General features: G+C 36.1%; 1 protein-coding gene across 1 annotated transcript in view; it reads right to left on the bottom strand.

The window, feature by feature from the left end:
* Positions 1-4,126: 4,126 nt before the first annotated feature.
* Positions 4,127-19,969, bottom strand: part of LOC126693157 (protein DETOXIFICATION 24-like) — a 38,962-nt gene continuing 23,119 nt past the window's right edge. The window contains exons 3-10 of the mRNA XM_050389040.1: positions 17,042-17,291; positions 16,356-16,897; positions 7,123-7,209; positions 6,977-7,033; positions 6,631-6,869; positions 6,363-6,481; positions 5,258-5,344; positions 4,127-4,297 (exon numbers count right to left, since the gene is read on the bottom strand). Coding sequence (XP_050244997.1) covers positions 4,235-4,297; positions 5,258-5,344; positions 6,363-6,481; positions 6,631-6,869; positions 6,977-7,033; positions 7,123-7,209; positions 16,356-16,897; positions 17,042-17,287 — 1,440 coding nt within the window. The 5' untranslated portion in view covers positions 17,288-17,291 and the 3' untranslated portion in view covers positions 4,127-4,234. The remainder of the gene's footprint in view (positions 4,298-5,257; positions 5,345-6,362; positions 6,482-6,630; positions 6,870-6,976; positions 7,034-7,122; positions 7,210-16,355; positions 16,898-17,041; positions 17,292-19,969) is intronic.

Below are 19,969 nucleotides of genomic sequence, written 5' to 3'. Positions count from 1 at the left end.
CATTATGAATCAATTTCTCATTTACTCAACATTTTTCTAATAGCATATATTTTACTTATCTATATAAAGGGAGCAAGTGCTCATTTGTGTAATGATTGAACAAATTTATTAATGTATGATGTAATCACATAAAGAAAAATCACTCTTTTCTCATTAATTTTATTGTAGCATTTAGATAGTGAATATTGTGTATTTTGTTCTTGTAACAAATACCACTGTTTAAGCTTCAATTTGTAAGAGACATTTTTTTTCAACACCTCCTTTGTCTTATGTGGCTTGGATGGTAAAATTGGAGTGCAACTTTTCAAACATGAGTAGTTCTAGGACCACGAACTTTATCACGCAACTTCTTGTTACAACTCTAACGTGGTAGATTGAGAGTAGTTTGCCTATCACTAACATATGGCCCACCAATTTTGCTCTGCCACTCACACTTTGCCACATGACAGTTGTGGCAAGAAGTTATGAAAAAATTTGTGGTTATAGATTTTTTCTTCAAACATTGTGAAATACCTCACCTGGTCTAATTTGTCCAAACTTGGTGTCATTGCTAATATAATTTCACAAGTATTTCAAACCTGATATGTTGAATTTTGAGTCCTAGAAGGCCTCCAAAACATACTTCAAAGTTAGAGATAGTGTTTGTCGATATCGTATTTTGTCCGTTCTCATTTTGCATGTCAAGGTCCCAATTTTTGCACAAAAATTGCAAAATTATCGTTTTGACTCTAGGATTAAAGGAATTCTAAAGATAATTCAATTTATCCAAATTTTGGAAGTGGGAGGTCAAAATGACTAGAATGCCCCTGTTGACCAAATCTTGACCAAGTTGACGTGTAGTCAAACGAAGTAAAAAATTCACCCAAATGATAAATTTCTTACTTTTAAGTCAAAATAAACATTTCCGAAATTTTTTCAAAAGTTTGATTGCAATCAACTCATATAAAACTACAATTTGACCAAAAAATCTAACCATCTGATCTGGATAAATTTTAGCCCCCATGATAATTAAATTCCCTTTAATTTGATAGCTCATGATCCCTGATCGTATTTTAAACAAGCAAGCCATCACAAAATATAAAAAACAAAAAAACAGTGCGTGATGATTAAATTTTCAGACATGTCATTAAAGTTTGATTGTAACTTAATTTTATTGAACTATAATCAAATGATCACATATTGGCCCAAATAAGAATTCGTTGGAAATGTCTTGTGACGAGTTTCAATTTAAAGAGCTTAATTTGCTAAAATTTATTCTAATTAAAATGAAATTATTAAAAAAGAAAGTATTTTTCCAATTAAAGTTTGTTTTTCATCTCATTTTCTAAAGCATCAAGCTTCCTCAATTTGAAAATTGGAGACAAAAAGCAAGGATATTTATAAAGTAAACCCCAAAAACTTTCCGAGGACACCTCGTTTGATCAAAATGGAGGTTGGAAAGTCCAAAAAGATTTAATGGAAAAATATGCCAAAATCATGAAAACCCTTAAAATTCAGTTTTGGCACTCACTTTGCCCATGAGAATTGGACGCAAAACCACGTGGTTTTTTGAACTAGAAGTATTCCTCAACATCTTGGAACAAACGGCTCGACAAAAGGATCTTCAGATTGAGAGAAATCAAATTGGGAAAATTGAAAAAATGGCTCGACAAAAATCTTCAAATTGAGAGAATCAAATCAGGAAAATTGACAAAAACATGACAAATAGTGTGGACTAGCCTACTTTGGAGGCTAATAACTTTCAGCACGGTGCTCCAAATGACGCGAGACCAGATCCAGTGGAAAGTATGCTGCGAGATCTTTCTGTGAACAGAAAGAACAATAAAGCTGGATTCAAGCAAGGCCTCCAAATCAACGTGCAAATTCAGTGCATCAAAATAGGGAAAGCGAGCGAAGGAACAGCCAAAACTGGCCTAGAATAACTAGGCTCAGCTTAAAGCTGCATTTGTTCCTCCAGAAAACATTTTCCTAAAATCATCCTTTGATTTTACGATATCTTACATATTTGTGGTCTAATTTTAGTCCATAAACTATTGATTCCGTGCTCTTAATTTGCTTCAATCAAACAATTGGATTTTTGGTTAAAATTCGGTCAAATTTACTCCACTTTAAGGCTTGGCCATAAATTGATCGAGTTTGTCATTTACAAGTGTTCTTCACAAAAACGGATGTGTTTTGAACTTGGTTTACCTTGGTTGATTGTGAACTTGAATATGGGTTTCATCTATGAATTTATTGAAACAAATTAGTCTTTGGTTAACTCTTGAAATCTGATTGATTTAGAAAAGGCATTTTTAGGCGTCTCAATTTTTACAAAAGAATTCTAAAAAATTCTAGAGGGTCAAAATTGGACGATGATACAAAGTATATAAATAGGTAAACAAGCTTTTTTATTTTATAGTTTTTACTCTAAAATGGAACAATAAATAATAAACAATTTGCATACTCTATCAAATGATACACTAACAAGATTTTTTCAAGAGAGTTGACAAAAATTTAAAAACAAGTATTGGTAGTTATAATTTAGGAATAAATGTTCAAAATGTATCTTACTGTATGTATTCTTAAATAAGCATGTGTCTATGTAGTGGTTACAAACTAATTTGTAATGGCATGTATGTTAATAATATTTTTAAAATCAATTCACCAGATAAGGAGAAGTGGGGTAAATATACAATATTCTCAGAGTATCATAAATGCATACTCCTTCCTTTCACATAATTGTGGATTTCACTAATTAAATTCATGGTGAGATTTACAATTCTTATGAGAGGGGATAATACGCATTTATAATATAGTACTTTCAGAGTATACAATAATTTTATGAAGAAGTAGTATAAGGAAATGCCAGCTAACACTACAAGAAATGTGAAGATGAGGTGACGGCTATAACATTGTAATTGTAGTAATAAAACAGAATAGGAGCATTTATTAATTAAGAAGATTGGTACGGTTGAGAAAGGAGTAGCATGCATGCATGCATGTGGCAACAATAAATCACCGTCGAGGATGTGAGAATTTGATGAAAATTGTATTGCATTAATTGAATGAAAATGTACAATAAGAGGTATATATAAAAGCTCAAGATGTAACTGACTTTCTAACTAACTCCAACTTATACGGATCTATTCCCTCGAAAACAAACAATATGAAATACACCTATCAGTTACTTACACGTGTCCATAAATATCACTACCACTTACTACTAACACTAAACTACTAGTAGCATAAGAAACTAGAGGACTGAACTGCAGGTCGTTTATGTAGAATTAATAATACTCTTGTGTTACTACCGCTGCTCTTTGTGCTTGTTCTGTTCAATTCAATTCTTCAGACAAGGACCTTGATTCATCCTCAAGTTGAAGCTTGTAGCTGACCCTTCTGATAGAGGAGGACTCAAACACACATCAAAGACAGTAGACAAAATCTACTTGTTATTTAACTTGTCAATTCATTTTAGCTCTATATATGCTTTAGGATTCATTATTTTGATTTTATTACTGATTAGTTAGTGGAGTAGTTGATTATCAGTGGCGTCCTTTTTTGTAGCCTAGCTAGCTCCAACTTGTATTGGAGCTAGCCTAGAGAAGCTAATATAGTAGCTCATCAGCTAGCTTTTAAAATATTAATGCTTTACAGTTTTTTTTATTATTTTATTTTAAACTTCGTGTCCTTTATGGTGATTTTCTCGCATGTAATTAGATATGGTGTTAGAGTTGTTATTTATGTTTGAAAAAAAAAATTCATGTAATTTGTGTGGTAGAGAATCAAATGAACGAGAAGAAGAAGAAAATTACATCCCTATTCTCTTTCACTTGTTCAGAAAATACTTGCTGCCCTCTTAGAAAAAATTTCTCTTTGATATCAAATCTTAGAGAAACTTGTAAAAAATCATTGTTCCCTACTATTGCAAAACCAACACTAGCCAGATATGCTCAACATGTTTATGAACTAACAGTGCGGATAAAGGAAGTTCCTTCTTTTGTTCACTTCTATATGCCTAATTTGGCTTATGATATTAAATGAAATTTTGTTCAATAAAAAAAAAAAAAATTTGAGTGTAAGGCATTAATGCAATTAAGTATTTCAATTCATGTTAGTTGTTACTCCTTGATTAATTCACTACTGTTATTAAAAAGTACTTTTCATTAAGGCAAAACGAATAGATATCCTTGTCAAAACAAAATCAAATTACAAGATAAAAAGCCTTTAAAAAGGCCATCGACGCTTTACTCTAATTAGTTTCCTCAGGCGAATCCAAATACCACCGATTCAGACGTTCAGATGCCTTTTTAACCTATTGAAAAGATGGCAAAAATAAATTGTTGATCACATATTATAGCATATATATATATATATATATAATAGACCTTAAATTAACACCAGATATGCATTGAACAGTTACTGTTAGAATTCATACAACAATGATAATTGGAAACTACTGTTGACTTCAAGCTATGAAGCACGGTGCAGATTCGGATTCGGATGTGAGTGTAGGACTTGGCAATTTTCGAAAAAATAGGGTGCGGGTGTGGTGGGATACGTTTTTAATAAATTATTATATATATTTTTATATAGTGAATTTAATATTTTTTATATAAAAAAATTCAAATAAAGGGGTAAGTTTATTATTAAAAAACAATTATTTATGATTTGTTTTTAATAAAGTCAATATTTTTGGTAATTGTAAATAAAAAACCACCTTCCAAGAAGGTTCCTTTGCTCATTTTTCAATTCCCAAGCCCACCCACGTGAAACAATTGACTTTCTCACCTACTTAATTTATATTCTTTTGTTATAAACTTTTATTCTTTTTCCTCACCTCTTCTAAGTTCTAACAATTTCTTTGTGTCTTCTCATCTTCTTCTTCCTTCTCTCTCTCTCTCTCTCTCTCTCTTTTTCACAAGGCCACATGAAGCTGAAGAATGGCAGGCTTGGCAGCCAGCAGCCCATTTTGGCCTGTTTTAGCGGCCGTATTGGTTGGAATCAGGCCGTATCGGTCTGATTTGATGGCTGTTTTGGCCTGAATTGGACCATATCGACTGTTTCAGCTCTCGTTTCTGCTGGAATTGGCCCGAATCGGAGCGAATCGGTCAATTTTGGCCCGAATTGAAAAGAAAAGGCGAATTGGCGCGTCGCACGCCACATCAGGGCGAGTCTGGTACGGGTGCAGCGGCCCTGGAGCCGCACCCGTGCTTTCTAGACTTCAAGTCTTAATTAGTATAACTTTATTTAATACTTTCACAGTTTAACTTACCTCGTTGTCCCAGTTTGTTCTCCATATAATGAAGGAAAGAACAATTGTCTGCATCAGCTCTCCACATAACAACCCAATCCATAGACCCTATAAATTAAACAAAGAAAAGTGAACTTTAAGCATAGGAAATAGAAAGTAGAAAAAACAAATTGTATTTATTATTTTGTTCTCTAATTTCCGAAAAAAAAGAAAAAAGAAAATTTTATCTTAGTTTTAAATCATAGTATTTATTAAATTCTGTTTAAAATGTGACATCATTAGGATTTAGTCGAAAAAACCTTAACCACTTCATTTTAATCTAAACGTTAGGAGGAAAATTTTAATAATTTATAAAAAGTTTATTAAACTAAATTATGATAGGGTAAACTCACAAAAGGGTAAATTGTAATTGAAAGTTTGTTAGCAAAATGTAAAATCTGTCATCTTAGGTGTGTCAAGGGCGGTTTTGTGACAAAGGCCGAAATACAAAAAGGGCCAAATCTACTCTCGAAGTTTTTAAAAATGTGATTATTTTAAGGGTTCAAGTCCAAAATTCCAAATATATAATAAATAAAGGATAAGGGTGCTTCAAAAAGACAAAAATCAAAATGAGAATAACAAAAATGCAGAAATAGTGACTGGAACACTAGGAAGGTAGATTGTAATTTTCTTTAAATCAAATATTGAAATATTTTAGCATATAACTAAAGAGAAATTAAGGGGAAACATTAAACATGTTAATAAAAATGAAATAAATAAATAAATAAATAAATAAATGTAGAGAGATTAATTAAAAGATGATGAGAAACCATTGTCGTTGTTCTTTTCAAATTTCAATCGATCAACAATTAATGGTGTTTCAGTTACTATACATTTTATGTTCTTTTCTCATGGTTTAATAATACAGATAGAATAAGTTTTTATCTCTAAGATTAATTTCCTTTTTTCCATTAAGCAAGCATATACAATTATAATTTACAATATATCTACCATTGACACGATTAATTAATATTTGTAAAAATATATTGTGCTTTTTGATATATGAAAATTACTAAATCAGTTGAGGAAAATTATTTTACGTCATGTGATGATCTAACATTCTCTAGGTGCACTAATCACTTCTTACCTGCACTTCAAGATCGGCCACATAAGCAAGCAGAATTCCAATTGGCACGCCAACCACATAATAGCTGCAAATGTTAGCAATTGCAACAATACCTTGTAAACCAGCACCCACGGCCACACCTGATGACAAGAACCTAAACGTGAGTAAAAGTTGAAAACATGTTTACATATATCAATGTATATATGTATATATGCTTGCTAAAAGTTCAATATGATGAAACAATAGAAAACGCTATTGCTCTCAGCTAATCAGAAGACGAAACACTCACCTGAAAGTACTGGTTGAACACTGTTTAGTAAGACTGAGAAAGCAAGTAGAGTAGAGAGACTTGACACAGCTTCGGCAACCTCTTCATCACTTGTAAACCAGTAAGAAATTTTATTCCCAAAAGCTAAAAACAAGGCCCAAAAAGTCACTCCAATAGTTATTGAAGTACAAAGAATAACTTTAATGGAAAATTTTGCAGCTTTAGCATTTCCTTTGCCAATCTCGTTTGATACGCGCACACTGTACAAGTTACATAACAAGAGGATTGAGTTTGGAGACAAAAAGTGGCAGCTTCACAATTGAGAGAGAGAGAGAGAGAGAGAGAGATGAAATCATGAAAGCCTTACCAAGCAGCACCTAAGAATCCAAGGTACATCATGAATTCCCATGCAACGATATTAACGCTACAAAAAGGAGTTAAAAGTTGAATTCTATTTTTCAAGTAAATTGAATAGAAAAAGAAGATCAATATGGAAAATGAGATAAATCTTACCAGATAGAGAAAGCTGATATGCTTACAGTTGCATTTGTCAGATATCCAGCCAACAAAACCAAGACAGCATTGTACCAAAGCTCTAAGCTGTTGAAGATAAAATAAAAATCATTGAAAGGCATTAGATATTACTGCCTGAACCACACAACTGTGTGTTTGTTTGCACAGCAACCTCATAATCTGTTGGTTCCCAAAAGTCCTCAATAATTGAGGCCCAATACATGAAATTTTCAAATTTTAAATGGGATAGAGTAGAGATGTGGAGGTTTGATCTGAGAATCACCTACTATGATATGATAAACTATATTTATTTTAAAATTTTAAACTATTAAAACAGATGTAATATTTAATCATTAACCATTATTTGAGTATTTTATATACTTGGAAGGCAAGAATTTTAGATTAACTTTTGAGTATGGGACAACATTGTATATGATCCCATTGTTATTGCGTTTCCTGATTGTTATGCCTTGTTTTATTGTTTAAAGATGATTGATGCATTGGATATCGCTTAAGTGAAATGCAAGCCAATTTGATCGCGGATAAGAGTTTCAGTTCTAGATATGATTAGGTCTTGGTCATGACATTAATAATTGTTAAAAAAGTGATGTAAAATCCAGAAAACCCCCCAAATGAAGTGGAGAAAATATACTCATTTTGTATAAGTATGTGTAATAGTACAAGTAATATAGGTAAAAGACGAGTACGTTATAGTGGGCCTAAAACTGAGGCTTATACATCAACAGTCTCTCTCAAACTCAAGGATGATGAGAGAATAGCTTAAATTTGGAAACAATAGATCACGAAAATTTTCTATAAGATGTCACTTAGTAAAGATGTCGACAAGCTGATCTTGAGAGGAAGTAGAGACCATTCAGAGAGAACCTTGAAGGGGTGATGCCAGACAAAATGACAATCAATTTCAATGTGCGTAGTATGTTCGTGAAAGACATCATTATGAGCAATCTAAATGGCATTTCAGTTGTCACAATAGATAGAAGTGGTAAAAGAAGTAGTGACACCTAAATCCTTGAGTAAGCAACATAACCAAAGGAGTTCATATGTGGTATTAGTTAAGGCATGATATTCTTCCTTGATACTGGAATGGGCCACAACATAATGTTCCTTACTTTGCCAATGAGATTAGAGAGGAGCCAAGGAGAAAGTAATAACCAATTATGGACCATCCCTTGTCCAATCAACATTAAAGTTGACTCATAGAGCGAAAGGAGATTGGACAAAGAAGTATAGACCATGGAAAAGAGCGCCTTTGAAATATCAAAGAATGCACAAGACTGCAACATAGTGATTTAATTGTGGAGTAGACAAGAACTAGCTCACTTGGTGTACAACATAGAAGATGCTTGGACGAGTGACTAAGATATAATAGACTACAAACCAATTGCTGATAAAGGGTGAAATTAGGCAGTGGTTCTCCAATGGAAAGTTGCGCATTAAGTTCGAGATCATTATTGTTGAGGTCATCACTGATAATTATCATATCATCAGCATAATGAAGAAATCAAATGGCGCCTTTATCAGTGCAACGAAGGAATATAGCAAAAAGAAAATAGCAAAGTCATAAGAACTAGTAAAATAACTCAAATGAGAAACCATGGAGTTGAACTTAGCAAACCAAGCACGGTGAGCTTACTTAAGACTATAAAGTGCACAAAAGAGTTAACCGTCCTTGTTTGAGGATGAAAGAGACTACATGGAGGTTGCATATAGATTTCTTCATCCAAATCCCCCATTAAGAAAGATATCTTTAACATCATTCTTGAAGAGGAGCCACTGTCGAGCGGCTACAACAACCAATAGTGTGCAAAAGAATAAGGGACAAGCAACCAGAGCAAAGGTTTATTATAGTCAATGCCATACTCTGGTGTGAAACCTTTGGCAACCAGACTGTTAGGAACCTATATTTCCATTGTAGTGTAATTGTACATGTGGACCTTACTGATTGTAACAGGTAGGTAGTTATTAGTTAGTTACTTTGGGGTTAAGGGTTACCACACTAGTTAATAAGGTAAAGAGTGGTTAAGAGGGTGAGTTAGTTAGGATTACACCACGGGTATAAGGGAAGCACTGTGTAACTGAACATATTCATTCTCTCTCTCTCTCTCTCTCTCTCTCTCTCTCTCTCTCTCTCTCTCTCTCTCTCTCTCTCTCTCTCTCTCTCTCTCTCTCTCTCTCTCCATGGAGGTCAGGTTCCCTTGAAGTGACCAATCCATTTCCCATTCTATGCACTAACAGAGCCTTAACATTTGGTATCAAAGCATTTGATCCTTCCATACCACCATGACAGAAACTCGTTCCACTTCCCAAAATTCCAATTCACAAAACTCCGAGAAACAGAATTAAGAGAAAATTGTAGCTTTAGCTAAGGTTTCTGAAAATCATGAACATGCATTACAAGAAATCTAGAAGCAATTACAGACCATTACTGGGTTCATGCAAAAAATTGCTGAAGCAAAGGATAAGCGCCAAATTTCCAATTCAAGTTCTCGAGCTCTTCTCATCAACAGTAATGAAGGAAACCTAGAGTCTTCACCTCTCAATTCCCTTAAGAATCTGAAATTGGACTTTCCAAGGTTTTGTGGAGAGGATCCAACTTGTTGGGTTTATAAAGCTAACCAATTCTTTTCCTATCACAATACCCCTAAACATTAGAAGGTAATGATGGCTTTGTATCATCTTGAGGAAGAAGCTCACTTGGTTCCAAGATGCAGAGCAAGTAGGTGATTTTCCTAGCTGGGAGGTCTTCATCAAAGCATTGCAGACTTGTTTTGGTGTCATGGCTTATGATGATCCTATAGGGTCACTCACCAAACTTAAGCAAACGTCCACTGTGATTGCTTACAAAGGTAACTTTGAAATCTTGTCTAATAGAATTTTTGGGTTATCTAAGTCACACAAATTGAGTTGTTTTCTAAGTGGATTGAATGATGAAATTAGACTACCAGTTAGAATGTTTGTCCCTAAAACTCTTAATGAAGCTTTTGGGTTGGGAAAAATTCAAGAAGAATACCTATCTAATGGTAGGAAGGGGTTTAGGAATTTAATGGATACTGGTAAGGTTTCAGTTTTGGGTACACCTAAGTTGGAGGCTAGAGTGGAGTCTAGGACTAAAGTTCCTTTGTAGTGGTTGACTGGAGCACAAATGGAGGAAAGAAGAAAATTGGGGCTTTGTTACAATTGTGATGAGAAGTGGCAGATGGGGCATAAATGTAAAAGTGCTAAATTGTTTTTGTTGGAAGAAGTAATGGAGGTGGAACCTAAACCTTCTGGGGTACAATTGGTGGAGATTAATAAGGATAAAGTGTTGCTTGATAACCAGGATGTCAGTTTAAGGGGTGGAGTGGACCCTGTTGAGATTACACTATATGCATTAGTAGGGAATCCTACTTCTAATACCATGAGGATAAAAGGTTGGATTCAAAATCATGATGCGGTATCTCTCATTGACTCTGGGAGCACCCATAATTTCTTGGATGTTGCTGTGTTACCAGTTTTACATTTACAGCTGGATACTTCTCAAATATTGGAGGTTAGAGTAGCTGATGGCACAGTTCTTAAGACCTTAGGGAGCTGTCATGGGGTTACTATCACCTTACAAGGGCATAGGTTTGTTGTAGATTTTAATATCTTGCATTTGGGTGGCTGTGAGGTGGTTTTGGGTACACAATAGTTGAGTACTTTGGGGGTAATCAGCTGGGACTTTCACTTGTTGACTATGAGGTTCCTATATAGGGGTAAGAGTGTATTTCTCCAAGGATTACAGCTTGTTGCTTCTTCAACTATTTTTGATGCTAATAAGTTTTTTGGTGGGTCAACTAGAAAGGGCTTGGTGTTGCAAATCACTACTATAGATTCTATTGCTTCTGTCCCAATCATCTCTTCCACCAGAGTTGGCTGCCTTGTTGGGTGAGTTCTCTTAGGTTTTTGCTGTCCTTACTGGCCTGCCTCCCATTAGAGGTCATTAGCACAACATCGATCTCAAGGAAGGCACACAACTTGTGTGTGAGAGACCATACTGGTACCTTTATTTCCAAAAGTCTGAAATTGAAAAGATAGTGAATGAATTGTTGGAAGTAGGGGTAATACAGCCTAGCCAGAGTCCATTTTCTTCACTTGTTTTGCTTGTAAGGAAGGTTGATGGTAGTTGTCGCATGTGTATAGATTATATGGCTCTTAATAAGACCACTATTAAAGATAAATTTCCTATACCTGTTGTGGATGAGTTGTAGGATGAATTGGCAGGTGCTTCAGTGTTTTCTAAGTTGGACCTTAGGTCAAGTTATCATCAAATTAGGATGAGGAGTGAGGATGTTCCTAAAATAGCTTTTAGAACTCATGAAGGGCATTATGAGTTTTTAATCATGCCCTTTGGGTTGACTAATGCACCATCCACTTTTCAGGCTTTAATGAATTCCATCTTTAGACCTTATCTAAGGAAATTTGTCCTGGTGTTCTTTGATGACATTTTGGTTTACAGCCAATCCTTAGATGCTCATTTATCTCATCTTAGGACTGTTTTGGAGGTTTTATTGTCACACCAAATATTTGCTAAGCAGTCTAAGTTTGTGTTTGGGTGTTCTGAGGTGGAGTATTTGGGTCATATCATTTCTGGTGAGGGTGTTAAGGAAGACCCCAAGAAAATATCAACTATGGTGCAATGGCCAATACATGATTTTGTCAAGGCTTTGAGAGGTTTCCTAAACTGGCTATTACAGGAAATTTATAAAGGGTTATGGTTCCATTACACAACCCTTAACTGATCTCCTCAAGAAGGATTCTTTCCTCAAGAAGGATTCTTTCCTTTGGAGTGATAAGGCTTTGGAAGCTTTTACAAGGTTGAAGGAGGCTATGACTCATCCTCCTGTGTTGGCTCTTCTTGATTTTTCAAAGCCATTCATTATTGAGTGTGATGCTTTAGGGAAGGGTTTAGGGGCTGTACTTATGTAGGATTAGAGACCTATTGCTTTCCATAGTCAAGCATTGAAAGCCAAATACCTTCATTTATTCACTTATGAGATTGAATTGATGGCTTTAGCTTCTGCAGTAAAAAATGGAGATCTTATCTATTGGGAAGGCCTTTTGTGGTTAAAATCGACCACTAGAGCCTTAAGTTTCTTCTTGAACAAAGAATTGCTACCCCATCTCAGTAGAAGTGGCTTGCTAAACTCTTGGGATATGCTTTTGTTGTGGAATATAAAAGGGGTTGTGATAATAGGGTAGCTGATGCCTTGTCCAGACAGTTTGGGGTTGATTTTGACTTGCCTGCTTCTAGTTCTGATTCCAGGACAAGTTGCTTGATGCTCTTGACTGTCCCTAACCCAACTTGGTTGGATGAATTGAAAGCTAGCTATTCATTAGATGCTTTTGTCCAACAACTTATTGTTGTTGTCCAAGCTGGTTCTCCTCCTAAAGGCTTCACTTTTCAGAATGGGTTATTGTTTTACAAGGGCAGGTTCTTTGTTGGTCCATCTTGTCCCTTAAGCTTCGATTTTTGCATCATGTTCATAGCAGCCCCTTGGCTGGCCACTCTGGGTTCCTGAAGTCTTACTAGAGGGCTAAGAGTGACTTTTATTGGCATGGAATGAAGTCTGACCTCAAGAGGTTCATTAGGGAGTGTGACATCTGCCAAAGGATCAAGTCTGATACATCTTCCCCTTCTAGCCTACTTCAACCACTGTCTATCCCTATTACTCCTTGGACTGATGTGAGTTTGGACTTTGTAGAGGGTCTTCCTAAATCTATGGGGTATGAGGTTATCTTGGTGGTGGTGGATAGGGTGACCAAGTATGTGCATTTTTTTCCTGTTTCACATCCATATAATGCAGCAAGGATTGCCTCTCTTTACGTGCATCATATCTTTAAATTACATGGCATGCCTTCTTCTACTGTGAGTGATAGGGATGCCACCTTCACTTCATTGTTTTGGTCTGAATTGTTTAGATTGCAAGACACTGTTTTGGCTATGTCCATTTAGATTGCAAGGCACTGTTTTGGCCATGTCCATTGCCTATCACCCTCAGACAGATGGGCAGATTGAAATTGTTAATAGGAGTTTGGAGCAATATCTAAGGGTTTTCACTAGTGATAAACCTCATCAGTGGGCTTCTTGGCTACCATTAGCTGAATTTTGGTTTAATTCCTCATTTTATACTAGTTTGCAGCTAACTCCTTTTGAAGCTTTGTATGGCTTTCCTCCCCTTAAGCTCCAAGGTTATATGCTTGGTACTACTAGGGTGGATGCATTGGATTCATTGTTAAGTCAAAGGCAGGCTGTTTTGGACACCTTAAAGGTTCATTTGGCTGTTGCTCAAGCTAGAATGAAGACCCAAGCTAATAGGCACAAGCAGGAGAGGTCTTTTGCAGTGGGGGATTGGGTTTTTCTGAGATTGCAGCCCTATAGACAGCAGTCTTTGGCTTCCAAGGGCAGATGGAAGTTATCTCCAAGATATTTTGGGCCATTTTAGGTACTGAAGAAGATTGGTAGTGTGTCTTACAAGCTGGATTTGCCATCTAAGTCAAGAATCCACCCTGTTTTTCATGTGTCATGTTTGAAGCTAAAGCTGGGTCAGCATGTCACACCCTTACCTACTCTACCTCTTGTTGATGAATTTGGTCAAGTGTTTACTGAACCAGTGGTTGTTCTGCAGAAAAGGACTAAATCTTTGAGGTCTAGGGTCATCACAGAAGTCTTGGTGCAGTGGTCAGGTGCTTCTCTTGATGATGTAACATGGGAATCCCTTCATCAGCTACAGCTCTCCTTCCCTCACCTTATGGACAAGGTGCTTTGAAAGGGAGGGGTAATGTTAGGAACCTATATTTCCATTGTAGTGTAATTGTACATGTGGACCTTACTGATTGTAATAGGTAGGTAGTTATTAGTTAGTTACTTTGGGGTTAAGGGTTACCACACTAGTTAATAAGGTGAAGAGTGGTTAAGAGGGTGAGTTAGTTGTATTGTGAGGGTGAGTTAGTTGTACTAGAGTTAGTTAGGATTACACCATGGGTATAAGGGAAGCACTGTGTAACAGAATAGATTCATTGTCTTGTGAATAATACATTGTTCATTCTTTCTCTCTCTCTCTCTCTCTCTAATCTTCCATGGAGGTCAGGTCCCCTTGAAGTGACCAATCCATTTCCCTTTCTATGCACTAACAGAGCCTTAACATAGACAAGCATTGTATCTCTCAATAGACCCATTGGATCAAGTATTGATCTTCAAAACCGACTTATAACTAACCATAGACTTGTTAAGAGGTAGATAATATTAATAAGATCTCAAGTATGGTCTTTAGCTAATGCATCAAGTTCCTCTTTCATTATAGTATATCATAGAAGGTTAGTGGTTGCCTCAGCTTGTGCAATGTAGCAAGAGTTGTTTAGCAATGGGAATCGGAAAGAAAGGATCATACCCAAGAAGAGCAATGAAGTGTAGTTTTGACATAGGAGGGGACCCAATAGTAGTGTGAGGCAGCTCTCGGAGGGTAGTCTAGGAAAGTGCTCAAATGTTCAAAGAGTGATCAGGTGTAGCACTCGAAGGGTTGAATAAAAACACAGCTAGAGAAATCAGAGGACTCGTATGGAAAAAGGTATAAAAAGAAGAAAGTTAAAAGGAGGGACAAAATTTAAATACCTTAGTAAAAAGTCAATGTTGTTAGAAGACATGTCAACAATGAGTAACTGGATCAGAATAACAATAGACCTTCTAAGTTTCGCCGTTCCTAAGGAAGTAGGAAAGACTAGAGTGAGGTTCAAGTTTGGTATGCCTAAAAGCCTTTAGCCAGTGCTTTTGGTAGCTCATGTTGGATTAATTGGTTTCATTCTCGCAATGTTGAGTTGATTGGCTTGAGATTGTTCCAACAATACGATTGAAGATGTGATTGGATGTTGGAAGATGATGGTTTTGGAATAGACAATGATCTTGGTAGTAGTGAGTAGCTTTTGATAGCAACAGAAGCACTAGAAATGTCTAACAACTATGAAGTGACGTTAAACAGCTTTGATGGTGGCAATGGTGACCAGAGAAGGTAGGGGTGTCAGAGGAATGCCTAGGAAGACAAGACTATTCCTGAAAACCAAAATGTTAAGAGTGATCGCTTTGATACCATGTTAGAATTGTAAATCAATTATATTGTATTCAATGTGTAAAAGTATACAAAGGACTATCTTTATATAGGTAGACATAGTAGTGTAGTGCAAGTATGAAGTATGTGTTCAATACAAATAATATGAGTGTGAGACATGTAAAATATGGTATGCCTAAAACCAGTTGGACTTGTATCCTAGAAGTTACGGTAAATTAATATATTCCTTTAGGAACTGTTTTTTTTTTTTTTTTTTTTTTTTTGGCTAGAGAATGTCATGTACCTTAGCAAGGGAGTAATAAAAAAAGGGCAGATAGTGAAATAAATTTAACTCTATAAGAGCATTAGCATTGATGGAGCTAAAATTTTTAGCTTTTAGCATTTCAAAAATCCATTTGATCTATTTTAATACACCTAACATCAATGATTCTATTTTTTTTACTACTTCGATTAAAATAATATAAAGAACTCATTAAAATTAAAAAAAAAAAATCTACCACAAAAAATTTAGGAACCAGCCACAACAACCTCCACCACCACTTAATCAGCCATAGCCATAGCCATAACCACCATTGTAGCAACCACAACCAACGGTAAAAAAAAAAAAAAAAAAGACAAAAAAAAAACAAAAACACAACCCATCACCAACAACTACTGCCACCACTAGCCACAACCCACCATCTCAACCACAACTCACTGCCACAACCAAATTCACTACCACCACCACCACCACCACCAACTCTGCCACACCGACCCACAATGACCCACACTAATCCACCCAACACTGGCTCACACCAATTCACCCAACACTGATCCACCCACTACCACCACGAACCTAAATGAAGAGGTAGGCAAAAGAAAGGAGAAGACCGGAGAGAGAGAGAAAAAAAGAGAAGGAAAAAAGAGAGAAGGAAAAAAAAAAAAAAAAAATAGAAGACCAGAGAGAGAAAAAAAGAACAAAGAGAGAAATTTTTATTTTTATTTTTTTTATTTTATACCTTTGTTGAATTTTTTAACAATAACACTATTGATGTAGCTTAGTTTTTGTTGTTTGTGGTACTAAAAATAGCAATTTGGCAATATATCTTGATCAATGCTAATGCTCTAATGTGAAAAACAACTTGTAATTACCAAAGCATCACGCCAGAGGAAATTGACAGCTTTACTACAGGCCATAGATCGATGAAGGCAGCAGTAGAGAATCCTTTCCATGTATTTGGACACCAACCTCCGAAAATGTACACAAACTCTCCACCGATTGGTAACCAACAAGCTATGTTGAACGCACCCATGGCACCAGCAACCCCCAAGTCAAGTATGCTCACGAATATCCAAGATAAAAGGATATGAAGTATAAACGAGAAAGAAGATAGCCATCCAATAATCGAGTTTTTAAGTTGTGCTTGTAAGTACATTTGGATGGTACAGGAAAAAACAAAGGAATAGAATATAGGAATGAACCATAAGGAGATTTCTTCAGATGCTACTGCTATTGCTTCATCCTCACCAAGTAGCCTAAATAAGGGAGTTGTGAAGATGAAGAATGGTACCATGATTGTTGCTGTAACAGCATCAACGATCCATGAACGTTGCAAGTAAATACCCATCATATGATACTGTCCTGCCCCAAATGCTTGCCCACATAAAGTCTCAGTCGCACTTGACATGCCCAACTTCAAAAAAGAAAATAAAAAATTATAATAATAGAAAAAAAGAATTTTGTTTTTATTGTATATGACTATACAAATTGATTATATCTACGCTCAATGGTAGCTCTTAAGTAAAGGTAAAACAAAATCAACAGCTAACTAGCTTACCAGTATCCCATTTACAAATCTTAAAAGAATACTCTGCACAAGTGCATATGCAGCAAGGTCCAGTTCAGAAACATGTCCAAGAAACACTTGTGTAACCACTATCATTCCAAATGAAGTCACTCTAGACAATATGGATGGAAATGCTATCCTCCATATGAGCTTTGATTCAACCCAAATCCTTCTTTTAAGATCAGTTGGCACTTCTGATTCTGATCCAAGAAGCCTCTCCTCCACTGCATTATCCATTGTTCTGTATAATAAAATAAAAAATGAAACAGTTTTGAGTACACTTGGGTTTTCAACTTCTTAACAATTGACCCCATTAAAAAAAATAAATAAATGAGAGCATGCCTGATTTTGTGCAGGATAATTGTCAATTGAAAAATGAAAAAAAAAATGCACAAACTAGTATTAATTTTACTATAAAAGACTTACAATGAATGTTGTTAGAATTATGGTTAAATGAATAAATTTACTTTTTTTTTTTTAACAATTTAAACTTTTTGGACAACTAATAATTTATCATAATATTAGAGTAGGTAATCTTAAATTCAAAACTTTATATCAACATAACGAATAAAATAGGGATGTTTATCCCACATTGATTGTGTGTGTCTAGTGTCCGTTGTTTATAAACCCAGTCTACAACTATAAAAGTTAGGCCCTTTTGTAGTTGTACTCTAGTTATATAATGTATTATAAACTCGGTTTAAAATACTAATAAGTAGTATTATTATTTTCATGTATATTCTAATAAGTATTACTATTTACTAAAAAAAAAAAACATAATGAATACTTGAAATACATTTAGTAATTATTGACAAATAAGTTTTTAATATTTTTATAGTAATATGTGTACTATCCCAACATCATTCTTAAACAATTTGTTTATTTTACTAATACGATTCATATAAAAATGTTAAGACAGGAGGCTATCCCCATATCGAAAATCGAAATTTAGTCCTATCATACCAATAATATAATATATAGACAATGAAGAAGAAATATTAGACCTCTCTACCTCTGAAAATATAAAGTTAGCTAAGTTATAACTTATAAGGGCTACTGGGCTAGTATTTCGTTTTCCCTTTTCCAAGCCCGAGGGATTACAGAATTAAAAATGGAGCCCAAGCAAAACGAGTTTTCCAAAATTGTCTCCAGTTATAAAGAATCTCAGTGGATTACAATAAATCATAAAATAAAAAAGAAAAGTGCAAAAACTTGTAATTTAACGGGTTGACATATCCTAATTTTCTTAAGAGATATATTTAAAGTTCAAAATTCCTACCTGTGGGGCCCGAAATCTGAGGTCCCAGCCCACTTTGTATTAAGGGCCCAAAGCCCAGGTCGAGGAGCCCTACTGCCGAGGACGTATGATGAAAGCCCTTTTAAGGCCCAAGGATGTGGCCGAGGACGATCTCACGCTCAACACCTCACAAAACGCCTGAAGAAAAGGACAAACTCAGTACAAGAGCAGTACAAGGGAGAAAGCTGCCAACACCGTAATGTGGAGCCCTGCACCTGACAAGCCCATACTCCAGACCATGCTATTTAACTGTTCCTAACCACCCCCAACCACTCTGACGTATGGATTGATAGGACGAGTCATTACCCCAAAAAGGAAAAACTGACACGTAGATGAGGAACAGGAAGTAAGCACTAGTATAAAAGGAAAAGAGAGCTGAGAGAGAAAGGGGGGGGGGGGGGGACCGAAAGAAACTACAAAAGGAAGAATGGGAAGATTGTGATGCTCCTCGGACTAAGTCCGAGGAGTCAAACCCTTCAGGCAACATCGATGTAAGGCTTAGCTATTTAGGCCAAACCTACCTTTGTATGAGCTCCCATAAAATCAGGACCAGACCGCTGCCCGGCGACTAAGGGCAAGCCTTTCAAGCCCACTCTCTACAAATTATATTGTTCGGGCCTATTACACACGAACCTGATATCATTCTTGGGTCGTTAAAAATCGTGTCCCTACAATTGGCGCCGTCTGTGGGAAGGCTTGCGCGTTGGCACAAGTGGTGGTGGAGTTGAGCCTTTGTCGAGCAAAGGTCTGTGAAGGTTCCTACATTTCCAGTGACGTGCTGTTGTTTCTCCGACATAAATTTCCGCTAGGGGCTACGCCTCGCAATGCCAATGGCACGGGCAATCCTAGGGGCTTCTAACATCAAGCTAACTCCCCTCACCTTGATCAAGGGGCTAACCTTTGGAAAATAAATCAATAAATAAATGAATACAAGTTTTGGACAGAACCAAGGCCTTGTATGGTCCTCGGACTCAAGCCTATGGGGAAACCAACTACTTAGAAGAAAAAATACAAGTTTTGGACAGAACCAAGGCCTTGTATGGTCCTCGGACTCAAGCCTATGGGGAAACCAACTACTTAAAAGAAAAAATGCAAGTTTTGGACAGAACCAAGGCCTTGTATGGTTCTCGGACTCAAGCCTATGGGGAAACCAACTACTTAAAAGAAAAAATGCAAGTTTTGGACAGAACCAAGGTCTTTTATGGTTCTCGGACTCAAGCCTATGGAGAAACCAACTACTTAAAAGAAAAAATGCAAGTTTTGGACAGAACCAAGGCCTTGTATGGTCCTCGGACTCAAGTTTATGGGGAAACCAACTACTTAAAAGAAAAAATGCAAGTTTTGGATAGAACCAAGGCCTTGTATGGTCCTCAGACTCAAGCCTATGGGGAAACCAACTATTTAAAAGAAAAAATGCAAGTTTTGGACAGAACCAAGGCCTTGTATGGTTCTCGGACTCAAGCCTATGGGGAAACCAACTACTTAAAAGAAAAAATGCAAGTTTTGGACAGAACCAAGGCCTTGTATGGTCCTCGGACTCAAGCCTATGGGGAAACCAACTACTTAAAAGAAAAAATGCAAGTTTTGGACAAAACCAAGGTCTTGTATGGTCCTCGGACTCA

This window comes from Quercus robur, chromosome 7 (assembly GCF_932294415.1).
Source record: "Quercus robur chromosome 7, dhQueRobu3.1, whole genome shotgun sequence".
Lineage (NCBI taxonomy): Eukaryota > Viridiplantae > Streptophyta > Magnoliopsida > Fagales > Fagaceae > Quercus > Quercus robur.
The sequence above is the reverse complement of the archived record's forward strand: the minus strand, read 5'-3'. Positions and strand labels throughout refer to the sequence as shown.